Here is an 11,614-nt window from a genome sequence, read left to right on the forward strand (position 1 = left end):
ATCGATATAGTTTTCTTCTTAATTATTTAGTGGAAACAAAATATTTTTTTTTAGTAAAACTAACATATAATATTAGATTTGGAATATATTTAAAAATTAAAATTATAATACATTATTTAATTTGTACAAGGTGTTATATACATATAATCTAAAATTTTATATTCCCATTAATTAGATAATTAAAAAGGAATGAGATAATTGTGGGAGATTCTTTTAATAATTATAAAATTTTGTGAAATATACTTAATTTTAGAGATTATTGAGAGAGTATGGGCAACCAGAATGTGATACTTCACATTGGTGAAATTTCTTTTAAAAGAAAGAAATGATGAGAAAACAAAAGACAAATGTCATAAATCAAATGGAATTTAGTTCATGCAATTAAAAATAAAATGGGAGATGGGCCCGCGTAAATAAACCAATCAGAGAGGGCATTTTAGTCATTCTATATGATCCTCTGGCTCCCCTTAACTATCTCAAACTCGTTGTTGATCATATTTTCATACAGAGTGTGTGTATATATATACATACAAAGTGTGTAGAGTCCAAATCTAAATCTGGGAACTACCATTTTCCATCCTTCTCTTTCTGAAGAATTTTTTTCTTGCCTTCGTCTTTTCTCCTTTTTCGCTTCACGGTCTACAATTCGTAAGTTGTTCTTCTCATTACTCTGTTTTCCCCTGTTTCTCTCTCTATTTCTGTATCATATGGGTGCCGCTGGTTCCATTTGGTGTTTCTGAATTTTGCTGCGTAAAGATTTGATATTTGGGCTAATGCATGATTTTTTGTGTTCTGGGTGATGCTCTTTTTGTTGGATCTGTGATAATTATGAGGGTATTTTTGTTTGGTGATTCTCTTCAGTCTTGATCCACGTGAGGGTATTTTAATGTTGTGAAATAGTCAGATCTGTGCTGGATTTGTTTTTCTGAGCAATGGTAATTGGTTTTGTGAAGATTTCATTGCAGTTCGTAGTGTTTGAGCGGAATCTGAGTCATATTTTGTTTATTAATCTCTGTTTTTTTTTTACATTGTTTATTTGTTTATTCATTTATTAACTATTTCATTGTTCGTTTTTTCCTGAAAGTTGGTAGCAGAATTATCATTATATAATAACGATAACAATTTCCTTGTCTGTTTTGTTTTTGTACTTTTCATCTGATAGAAACCGGATCAAGAATATATGTTCACATAATCCCTTGGCTGTTTTGTTTTACTCTTTCCATTGGATTTGTGTGAGCTTTGCTGCTATACCCGCTAGATCATTTCATTTACCATCAAATGGACGCTATCCTCATGGTATATTTAACCCTGCACACAGGGCAGGGAGGTTTCAAACTATCACCTCCTGCAATGCTGAAAATGACCATAACAGCTGTTGTAGTTTGTTGATTTCCTCGTGTTAGAGCTTATGCTAAAGTGGCTTACCTTTAATGTGGCTGTCTAACATAACCTTATGCAAAATTGGGGTTCTGATTGCAAATCCGATATGGAGTTTCACCTTAATAGAATGAAATCACCTTTAATGGGACTCTTTATCATACATATTTACACAGGGAAACCCCAATTCTGATGGGATAATACTAGAAAGAAAGAGAACCTATGGTACTGTGTGTAGGTTTTTACCCATTTTGTACTTGGGATAAGTTAGGCAACCCTTTACTTAATGTGTGATTTAATACAAAATGGATATTTTGTTCTTTTTTTGTTTATTATTTGGTGATTGTGATTCTGATACGTTTTTTGTGATTTTACCTTATTTTTATTGTAGAAGTTGGTTGACATGGCTACGCATACACCAAAAAATATCCTCATTACTGGAGCTGCTGGGTTCATTGCATCTCATGTTGCCAACCGGCTTATCAGGAGTTATCCTCAGTACAAAATTGTTGTTCTTGACAAGCTTGATTACTGTTCAAATCTGAAGAACCTCACTCCTTCAAAATCATCTCCCAACTTCAAGTTTGTGAAGGGAGATATTGGAAGTGCTGATCTTGTCAACTACCTACTGATTACCGAGTCCATTGACACAATAATGCACTTTGCTGCTCAAACCCATGTTGACAACTCGTTTGGCAACAGCTTTGAGTTCACCAAGAACAACATATATGGCACTCATGTCCTTTTAGAAGCCTGCAAGGTAACTGGCCAGATAAAGAGGTTCATCCATGTGAGCACTGATGAGGTCTATGGAGAGACAGATGAGGATGCTGTTGTTGGAAACCACGAGGCTTCTCAATTACTTCCCACAAATCCTTACTCTGCAACAAAAGCTGGGGCGGAAATGCTTGTCATGGCATATGGCAGGTCATATGGGTTACCTGTTATCACAACACGTGGGAACAATGTTTATGGGCCAAATCAGTTTCCTGAGAAGTTAATTCCAAAGTTCATTCTCCTGGCCATGCAAGGCAAGCCTCTTCCAATCCATGGGGATGGTTCTAATGTAAGGAGTTATTTATATTGTGAAGATGTTGCAGAGGCTTTTGAACTTATCCTTCACAAGGGAGAGGTTGGGCATGTTTACAATATTGGTACTAAGAAGGAGAGGAGAGTTATTGATGTTGCAAAAGATATATGCAGGCTTTTTAAGATGGACTCAGAGACTAGTATAAAATTTGTGGAGAACAGACCATTTAATGACCAGAGATACTTTCTTGATGATGAAAAGCTGAAGGTCTTGGGTTGGTCTGAGAGGACAACTTGGGAAGAGGGCTTGAAGAAAACCATGGATTGGTATATCAACAATCCTGATTGGTGGGGTGATGTCAGTGGTGCATTGCTTCCTCATCCAAGGATGCTGATGATGCCTGGTGGATTGGAGAGACACTTTGATGGATCTGATGAAGAGAAACCTGCATCATATGTCTCAACTAATACTCGAATGGTGGTTCCAACATCCAAGAATGTTAGCTCTTCTCAGAAGCCTCCTCTGAAGTTCTTGATCTATGGAAGAACAGGTTGGATTGGGGGTTTGCTGGGGAAATTGTGTGAAAAACAAGGGATTTCCTATGAATATGGAAGAGGGCGCCTAGAGGATCGTCAATCACTTGTGGCTGATATTCAGAATCTGAAGCCTACTCACATTTTTAATGCTGCAGGAGTGACTGGCAGACCCAATGTTGATTGGTGTGAATCCCATAAAACAGAAACCATCCGCACCAACGTTGCTGGGACTTTAACGTTGGCTGATGTCAGCAAAGAGCATGGAATCTTGATGATAAATTATGCTACTGGATGCATATTTGAGTACGATGAAGCTCATCCAGAGGGTTCTGGCATTGGCTTTAAGGAGGAAGACAAACCCAATTTCATTGGTTCTTTCTATTCCAAAACCAAGGCTATGGTAAGCTAACTTATGTTATTGTCTCCTCATTCCCTTTCGGTTATTCTTACGATTATGTGTTATAATTTGGATGTGAATATTTCTCAGGTTGAAGAGCTCTTGAAGGAATATGACAATGTGTGCACCCTCAGGGTTCGCATGCCAATTTCATCCGACTTGAGTAATCCACGTAACTTCATCACCAAGATTTCTCGTTATAACAAAGTCGTCAACATTCCAAACAGCATGACCGTTTTGGATGAACTTCTGCCCATTTCGATTGAGATGGCGAAGCGAAACTTGAGGGGCATCTGGAACTTCACAAATCCTGGGGCAGTGAGCCACAACGAGATTCTTGAGATGTACAGGGATTACATTGATCCAAGCTTCAAGTGGGTCAACTTCAACCTTGAAGAGCAAGCCAAGGTGATCGTAGCTCCACGGAGCAACAATGAGATGGATGGAACCAAATTGAAGAAAGAGTTCCCTGAGCTTCTTTCCATCAAGGAATCGCTGATCAAGTATGTCTTTGTGCCAAACAAGAAAACTGCTTAAAAACATTAAGCAGTTTCACGATATAGACATTACAGGTTATGCATTTTTGTAGCGGGCTACATAGATCACTCATTATTTCATTGTTATGTCATTGGGTTTTGATAAAAACCATACCGCAAAACTAGCCGATGTAGTTTTTGTTGTTTAGCTATAAGTGGTTCCAGTTTCAGCATGTAGTTGCATCACGTTATTTCGTTTAGAAGGTGGCAAGTATTATAATTGTGCCAGATGTGGTTTCTAAGTTTTATTCTAGTTTGTAGGGTCTCTGTTAAGAGCAGCTTTAGATAATATAGGGGTTTTGGTACCTAAAAGCTTATTCGTGCAACTTTTGCATCTGGAAAACATGTATTCTTTTATTGCTCATATATTATATCGTTCTTCTGGTTTTTATGCTTGTATGTCATTTGCATTGGACATTTTGCAGTGAAATGGATGTTTCTGAGAGTAAAAACATTGTGTCGTATAACTATTAAAGACATGGAAAATACCAAATAGGTACAGAAAATGTTTGGAATGGGAATGAACCTGAGTAAAATTTACATGGTTATGGGAAATGGTCTAATTGAGTTAGACTTATTTTTAAAAAGAATAAGTTGTGAGAAAATAATAATAAAAAAAAATAGAAAGACCATCTTCTAAAGTCAATGCTCTACAAGGGTTTAATTTTCATTCTTTAATCTTACCTCGATTTCTATTTTGGTTTAAGTTTATTATCAGATACTTAGTTTGACTTGTATTTCTTGACTAAGTATAGAGATTAAATTTTGATTTTGACTTGTTTATCCTAGGGAAGTTTAGAAATTAAATTTTGGCGATAGTGAAGATCTTCGATGCGTTAGTTTTTACTTTCAATGATGGTTAATTTTTTATGTAAATTAATTTTAACGGTAATCAAATTAACTGTAATACAAATTATTAAAGTAAACGGTAGGTGAAAATTGTCACCAGAGCTTCATTCTAGTTTATTAGGCTGGTGTCACGTTGATTTGAACTTAGTTTGTTCTTATTGATAAAAAAATTCGAAGCAAATTAACAAAATCATATGTGTGTGAATACTATTATAAGAGATAACTATAATAATTAATTTAATGATAGTAATTGAAGTATGATACAAATTAATTATGATATTGTTTAAAAAGTATTATTTGTATAATAATTGATTTGATTACTACTATAAAAAACTATAATAATTAATGTTCACAAGAATCTAAGTGTAACTTTTATTATAATTCATTCGATAATTATAATAAAGCAGTTTATGTCATAATCGATTCAATTTCTATTAGAAAATTAATTTGTTTCATAATTTGGATCACAATTGATTTAATTTCAATTAGAAAGATATCATATATCTATCGTGAAAAATGAGTTATTAACATAAACAATTTGATTATCAACTAAACATAGCTATACAAAATTCATTTTAACATAAAATAATTTTTGGTAATAATGTTTGATTGATAAAAAAAGTAATAACTACTATAAAATATTAAATAAAATTAAAAGAAAAGGAAGAACTTTCAGTGTTAGAAAAAGGAATAATAAGTTGAAGAAATACATTCTAAGACAAATAATTTTATAAATAATTACTGTCAGAATGTTTTCACATATCTAAATATTTTATAAATGTATTCATAATGTATCATATAATTGTTTGATTAGCCACAGATCAATTTTAGTTTAGGTGGTTAACCACGAGTGTCAGATCCTATTAAAACACACTCAAAATCCCAAGTAGTGAAATCCATGTGTCAAGGAGATAGTGAGCGTTTCAGTTAGTGGAAAACAGGTGGATGCAGGAGAGTGACCGTTCGGTTTTGGGTGACGGCAGTATTTAATACCAAATTTCAAATGTCGTGCCATTTCTCTACATGCCTTCCTTCTTCTCCAAACTGCTGAAACCATTTTCTCCTCCTTCTCTCTAAAATCTCCACCTTCTCTCTAAGAAAATCTCACTTTTTCTTCTTCCGGTCACCTCTCAAGCAATGTTTGAACACTCCCGGCGTCAAGAGCTTTCGTTTAAACCGTTCGGTTTGTGGTTCTAAGCCGATAAGTTCCCTTCTTTTTAGCACGTTCGTTTATTCTCGCGTGCAAACTTCTATTTCTGGTCGCCTGAGTGAATCGTATAATTCTGAGTTTTTCTGGTTTCTGTTTGGTTCAGTATTCCTAAAAACGTAACTGTCGAACGTTAAGTCTTTGGTAGTGGGAAGCTCTATTCTGCATCGTTGATCGTTCGGTTACGTATAGAGGTAAGGAAAACTTATATAATTTGATTAAATTCTTGTTTTGAACGTTGGTATGTTTGCATGATACGTTGTTTGATTATTTGATGAGTATGAAATATGCGTGTACTGCTTGTTTGGATGTGTGGATGGATGATTGATATACGTTGTGAACTGAGTTAAGATAGGGCTTGATATTCAAACTGTAGTACTCTGAGTAAAGGTGATAATATGATCAAGCGTCATTAGTGAGCGTTCGATTCTTCTTGGTAGTGCTTGGTTTTAACTGATTTCTCATGCTTTAGGGATGGTGTCTAAGAGTCTTTCTGTAATAATATATAGGATTAGGTAAACTGTGACTGAGAGTTCGTATTAACCGTTTAGTTTTCCTTTGAGCGTCCGTCTATATTAAGTTCTTCTTCTAGAAAGGAATTCGTTAAATGAAGATCGTTTTATAATATTAGCTATATGTAAATGAGTGTTCAGCATAAGTGTAATCCTTCTTTAGGTTTCCTAAACAGTTGAGTTAACATATTTTATACTACTTAAAGTCGTAGACGTTATCGTTATTTTTCATTAAAAATAAGTGTGGCGCAATTTATATATATATATATATATACATATATATATATATATATATATATATATATATATATATATATATATATTCATTCGTTTTACGTAAGTTTGTTAGTGCTCGGTCTTGGACCAAGCGTTCGATCTCAGTAGCGCTCGTTCCTGATAAGTACTTGGTCTGGGACCAGCGCTCGTTCAATAGCGTTTGGTTTCTACAGGGCTCGGTCTTAAACCAAGCGCTGGGTCTCGTTTCCAGTAATCTATTATTACCATTTTAGAATAAGAGTCTTCAGCCAAAATCGATAGTGTTCATTATTTCATAATTTCTTATCAGTATTAATATTGGGTGTCAAACAATGTTGGTCTTTAAAAGGTGTTCGGCCTAGAGTCTTATTACTAGGCCTAGGCTTCGTGGCGTCTAGTTTGAACTTTAGGGGTCTATTGATGGAAGTGGATAGGGAATGCTGAGTCATGTTAATTTTTAAGAAGTGTTATTTCTAGTCTGACTTATGCTATGATGAGAGAGTGTGATCTTATTTCAGTTGAATGTATTAATGATGAAGTATAAGAGAATTTGAAATGTGATGTGAATGAAATAGTTTGATTATGAATGAGTATTCCAGGTAGGAATATTTCAGAAAGTGGTTATTGATTGGTAAAGTATGAATGTGGACAAAGCTTAGCGGGCGTTTATCCTGATATTCCATGATTACTCATTCTCACGTAGAGAGGAGTAAGTCATGTGTGGGAATGACAGGAGGTCCTAGTCCATAAGGTTAACTTGGACGGAACGGATCAACCTCAGGTGGCAGCTGTTGAGGGTATCCCAGTTACTACATCACCCGGGTGCACGAACGTCGTAGCTACACAGGATTCATACAGTCCGGACAGTCAGAGTCAAGTGGTCGTTCTTTGCATGCCATGGTGTATGAATTAGGATGTGGTTATTGTTGATTGAATCATGAACGTTGTATGTTGTTATTGTATTAATTAAATTACATAAGCTTACCATGTTTATCTTTTTGTTTGTGTTGTGCGTCCTGTTGTTGTCCTATTGCAATGATCATCCGTGTGGATGTGAGTAGAAGGAGAAGAGCTGCTGGAAGAAGTATTGGAAGACGCAGCGGAAGTGAAGGCCGAACCTTAGGGACGTTGTTGTTAGCTTTATCTTTTGTAAGACCGTTCGGTATAAGTTATTTTGTACACCGTTCGGTCTAGTGGTAGCTAGCTTACGATTTTAAATTCCCTGCTGTTATGTAAGGTCGTTCGGCCGTAATCGTATCTAGCTAAGTGTTGAACTGATCTGTAGTATTGTTAACCTGTGATTATTCTCGTATATGGTTCTACATTGTATTTTTGGGATGTTACAACGAGTCTAGCCAGTCATCATACCGACCGATTAGTCATGAACTAGTTTAGACCGACTGATCACCAAACAGACCAGTCGATTGTGTATCAGTCAAGAGTGTAAGACACTAAGCCCAAAGATTAGAATATTAACTACAGTATTTGATGAAATTTCCTCTCTAAAGAACAATCGTTTAGTATAGGAAGCTCTTATATTTAAAACAAAAAAGCTACTACAGGTTTTTATAAGAGAAGCGTCAAGAAAGAATAAAACAGTAATGTACAAATATTTTTATATTGATTCACTCTAACTGAACTACGTCCAGTCTCCTTTAACCTTAAAGGATTTCACTACAATCTTCAACAAGATTACAATTGAGTATTTTCACAACTCATGGTATCCCCTGATACGTTGCTTAATTGAGTTTCACCCACTCCAGATTAAACAGTATTCTTCACCACTCATGGTATCCCTAGTTAGCAAATAACTCCTGTTACTCTAGACTAGTTGAGTGTCACCCACTCCTGGTTTCCACTAGACGAACTTGTCTTGTCCTAACACCAACCTCTCAACATTCCAAACTGATGAAGCCTTCTTCCAAATCTCCTGACCTTCATCGTCATCTCGTCCGATCACCGGAACAAGATGAATATGATAATCCAACATACCTTCTTACTTATGTAATCAGAACTTACCTGCCTTACGCACAAGGTTCTTCCACCTAACCTATATCCTTCACAGTTGAACCCTTCCTTACCTCAACACCACTACCTCTCTTTCATCCTTCCTTCTTTGGCTCCATTTGAATTTTCCTCTTCTTTTTTCAACCGCTCTATCCATCTCCTTTCCCTTATGTGTGATGGAGTACTCCCTTTTGAGCCTTCTACTTCACCTTATTCATGCCTTTCCTTCCAACCCCATGTCGTCCTATCCCTTCATGACCCTCTTCATCTTCCTTCACTTCCACCATCATCGGTCTATGATGTCCTTTCTCTCATTCCCTTTTGATGTTTATCAAATAAAGGGGAGAATAGACAAAGAAAATAGACGCGTCAACATCTAGGAGCATGTACTCATGGAGAGTACACTAGAAGTTTGGATAACACAAAACGAGGGGAGTCTCCAGATTCTTAGAAGTCCATATTTACATTCTTGTAATATGTTTTTATGTTTAAATGTGAAAGTTGTTGCTTTTTGTTTATTGTATTTGCTCTATTGTTTAATTCATGTCTTAGTCTATACTTTTTGTCACGCGTTATATTAAATATTGTCTTATACATCTCGATTGTGTCCACCTACCCGCATGCAAAAGATAAAAACAATAAAAGAAGAAAAACACAACGAATCAAAACACATAAAACACAAGTCTCTGCATAGAACTAGGAAAGATTATATATCGTTTAGATGTCTATTTGTGAAACATAAAAAAGGAGGAGATTGTTAAGACAAAATCGTCTATGTGCCTAAACGCTCTCATGTTTTGAAGTTTAACCAAATAACATTAAACGAAATAATAGTATGAAAATAACATAGGAAGAAAACATATGACCTAGGACCAAAATCCCTAACACAAAAAACCTTAGGAAAACACTTAGGCTTTTAGGAAAATGAAAAACAACTGAGTCAAAACACACAGACGCAATGCTAAACGTGTAAGAGAGTTGAAGCTAAACGTGTAAAGCCTATCACACCCAAAGGGTATTCAGTTTAACTCTTGGGAAAATGAAACAATGTTAAGACAACGTCGTTGACAAAAACATTCTAAAAGACTAAAAATTAAAACACAAAGAAAATCATAACATGTTAAACGCTATTGCTATAAAAAGACAAAATAACAAAAAGCTTTTATATTAGTCTAAACGATACCATGAGCTAAACTATTACTTCATCCAAACGATGAAGACTTTACTCAACGCTTGGTATCTTTAGAAGAAAAGCTTAATTATTAAACACTACCTCAATGGTAGGAAATCAGAAAGCCCTTTGTTGTTCTAAGCAAGCATTAAATGACATTAAATGCTCAACGTTGAAAAACAACAAAAGTGTTAAGAGAAACGACATATTTGTCGCATGCATAATCTACTCTATTGTTTGTAGATGAGCTACTCTACATGCATCCACAAGCTTCAAAATAAAATATCAGAACTGGACGTTAGAGACAAAACAGATATTCACAAAATGTTCTTCACTTGAAACAGTGTCTAAAAGAAAGTACAACCTACTTCAAGCAAAGTACTGAAAAATCATGGCTTCTGTGACAAGTTGACTTTAACTAACGGCTATTGTACACAAAGAAAGAGTGGAACTAGAATCAAGACCAAGAGCTCAGTCTAACGAAAACTTATCCAAAAAGCCTTTAAATAGAAGATCTTTCTATGTAAAAAAAGAAAAAGAAAAGGATAGCATACAACGAAACATTCATTCTTTGAGAAGCATTCAAAAGAAAAACACATAAAGAGCTCATGAAAAAGAAAATATCTGAGCAGAAAAAAAGAAGAAGAGAAAAGAAGAAAGGAAATACTCTCGAGCTTCATTGTAATATTGTTTACTAATTGTAAGAAAGAGAGAAAACGAAAAGAGAGAAACATTTGCAAGTGTTTAGACTGTATTGTATTGTAATCACATCCGCTCTATGAGAGTAATTGTCTAAACGACCTGTAAGCAATCTTTGATGACAATTTTAAAGAGAATTAAAACACTTGTTGAAATCAGTTGAGTTAAGAAAATCTAGGCATGATTGCTTAGTACCAGAAGTGGTGCAAATACTCATCAAGTCTAGGGTAACAAGAGGTTATTCGCTGACTGAGGAGACCAAGAGTGATGAGAATAGTCATCCAGTCTAGGATAATAGGAGGTTATTCGCTAACTGAGAAGACAAAGAGTGATGCGAATACTCAGTTATAATCTTGGTGAAGATTATAGTGGAACCCTTTGCGGATGAGACTGAACGTAGCTTAGTTAGAGTGAACTAATATAAAAATATATGTGCAATTATCTCTTCTCTTGTCTAAACGTTTCTCTTATAAAACCTGCAGTTATGTTTTATTTCTAAATACAAGAACGTTCCAAGCTAAACGATTATTCTTTAACATAAGAAATTTTTACAAACTCTGCAGTGTACATTCTGAATAACATGTCAAACATAATTATATATTATACTCATTCATCAGGTTGAACATCTTAGCATTTATAAGAAAAAATTAAAACTCGACAACATGTTATATCAAAAGGGTTACAAAAATAAATTTTTTTCATTAACACTATTGAACCCCCCTTCTAGTGTTTTTCAGGTACTTCAAATGCAGTGAAAAAATTAGGGACTGAGACCTACTAGGTCTTCCTAGAATTCTCATAATAGGTTTTCAATATAATTCCAATTTTGTCATAATATCCATCATATTATGATAGGTGATTTATTAACAATCATAGTAAAGAACTACTATCATAAGTCTTTCTATACTTGTCATAATAGGTTTTAAACATAATTTTAATTTTGGAATAACATCTAGTTATTACAAAAATATCACTGTTCAACCTATTATGACAGGTGAATTTCACCTCTCATAATAAGTCATTATAAAAAGCATTTTT

At 34.8% G+C, this 11,614-nt stretch overlaps 1 protein-coding gene across 2 annotated transcripts; it reads left to right on the forward strand.

Annotated features, from left to right (window-relative positions):
* Nucleotides 1–500: 500 nt before the first annotated feature.
* Nucleotides 501–4,275, forward strand: LOC124829348 (trifunctional UDP-glucose 4,6-dehydratase/UDP-4-keto-6-deoxy-D-glucose 3,5-epimerase/UDP-4-keto-L-rhamnose-reductase RHM1). Of its 2 annotated transcripts, none has more exons than XM_047302842.2 (3): nt 501–648; nt 1,769–3,343; nt 3,431–4,275. In XM_047302842.2, the coding sequence occupies exons 2-3, from the start codon at nt 1,781–1,783 to the stop codon at nt 3,875–3,877; spliced, it is 2,010 nt and encodes a 669-aa protein (XP_047158798.1). In that variant the 5' UTR covers nt 501–648; nt 1,769–1,780; the 3' UTR covers nt 3,878–4,275. The 2 variants fall into 2 exon arrangements, with proteins under 2 accessions (XP_047158798.1, XP_047158799.1); XM_047302843.2 differs by having other exon boundaries at nt 510–648; nt 1,772–3,343.
* Nucleotides 4,276–11,614: the final 7,339 nt, after the last annotated feature.

This window comes from Vigna umbellata, chromosome 3 (genome assembly GCF_029865625.1).
Source record: "Vigna umbellata cultivar VRB3 chromosome 3, Vumbellata_1.0, whole genome shotgun sequence".
Taxonomy (NCBI): Eukaryota; Viridiplantae; Streptophyta; class Magnoliopsida; order Fabales; family Fabaceae; genus Vigna; species Vigna umbellata.

Coding starts and splice junctions, on each gene's coding strand:
- LOC124829348 (XM_047302842.2), top strand. CDS start 1,781: ATGGCTACGCATACACCAAAAAATATCCTCATTACTGGAGCTGCTGGG. Junction 3,344..3,430: donor ATTCCAAAACCAAGGCTATG/GTAAGCTAACTT, acceptor AATATTTCTCAG/GTTGAAGAGCTCTTGAAGGA.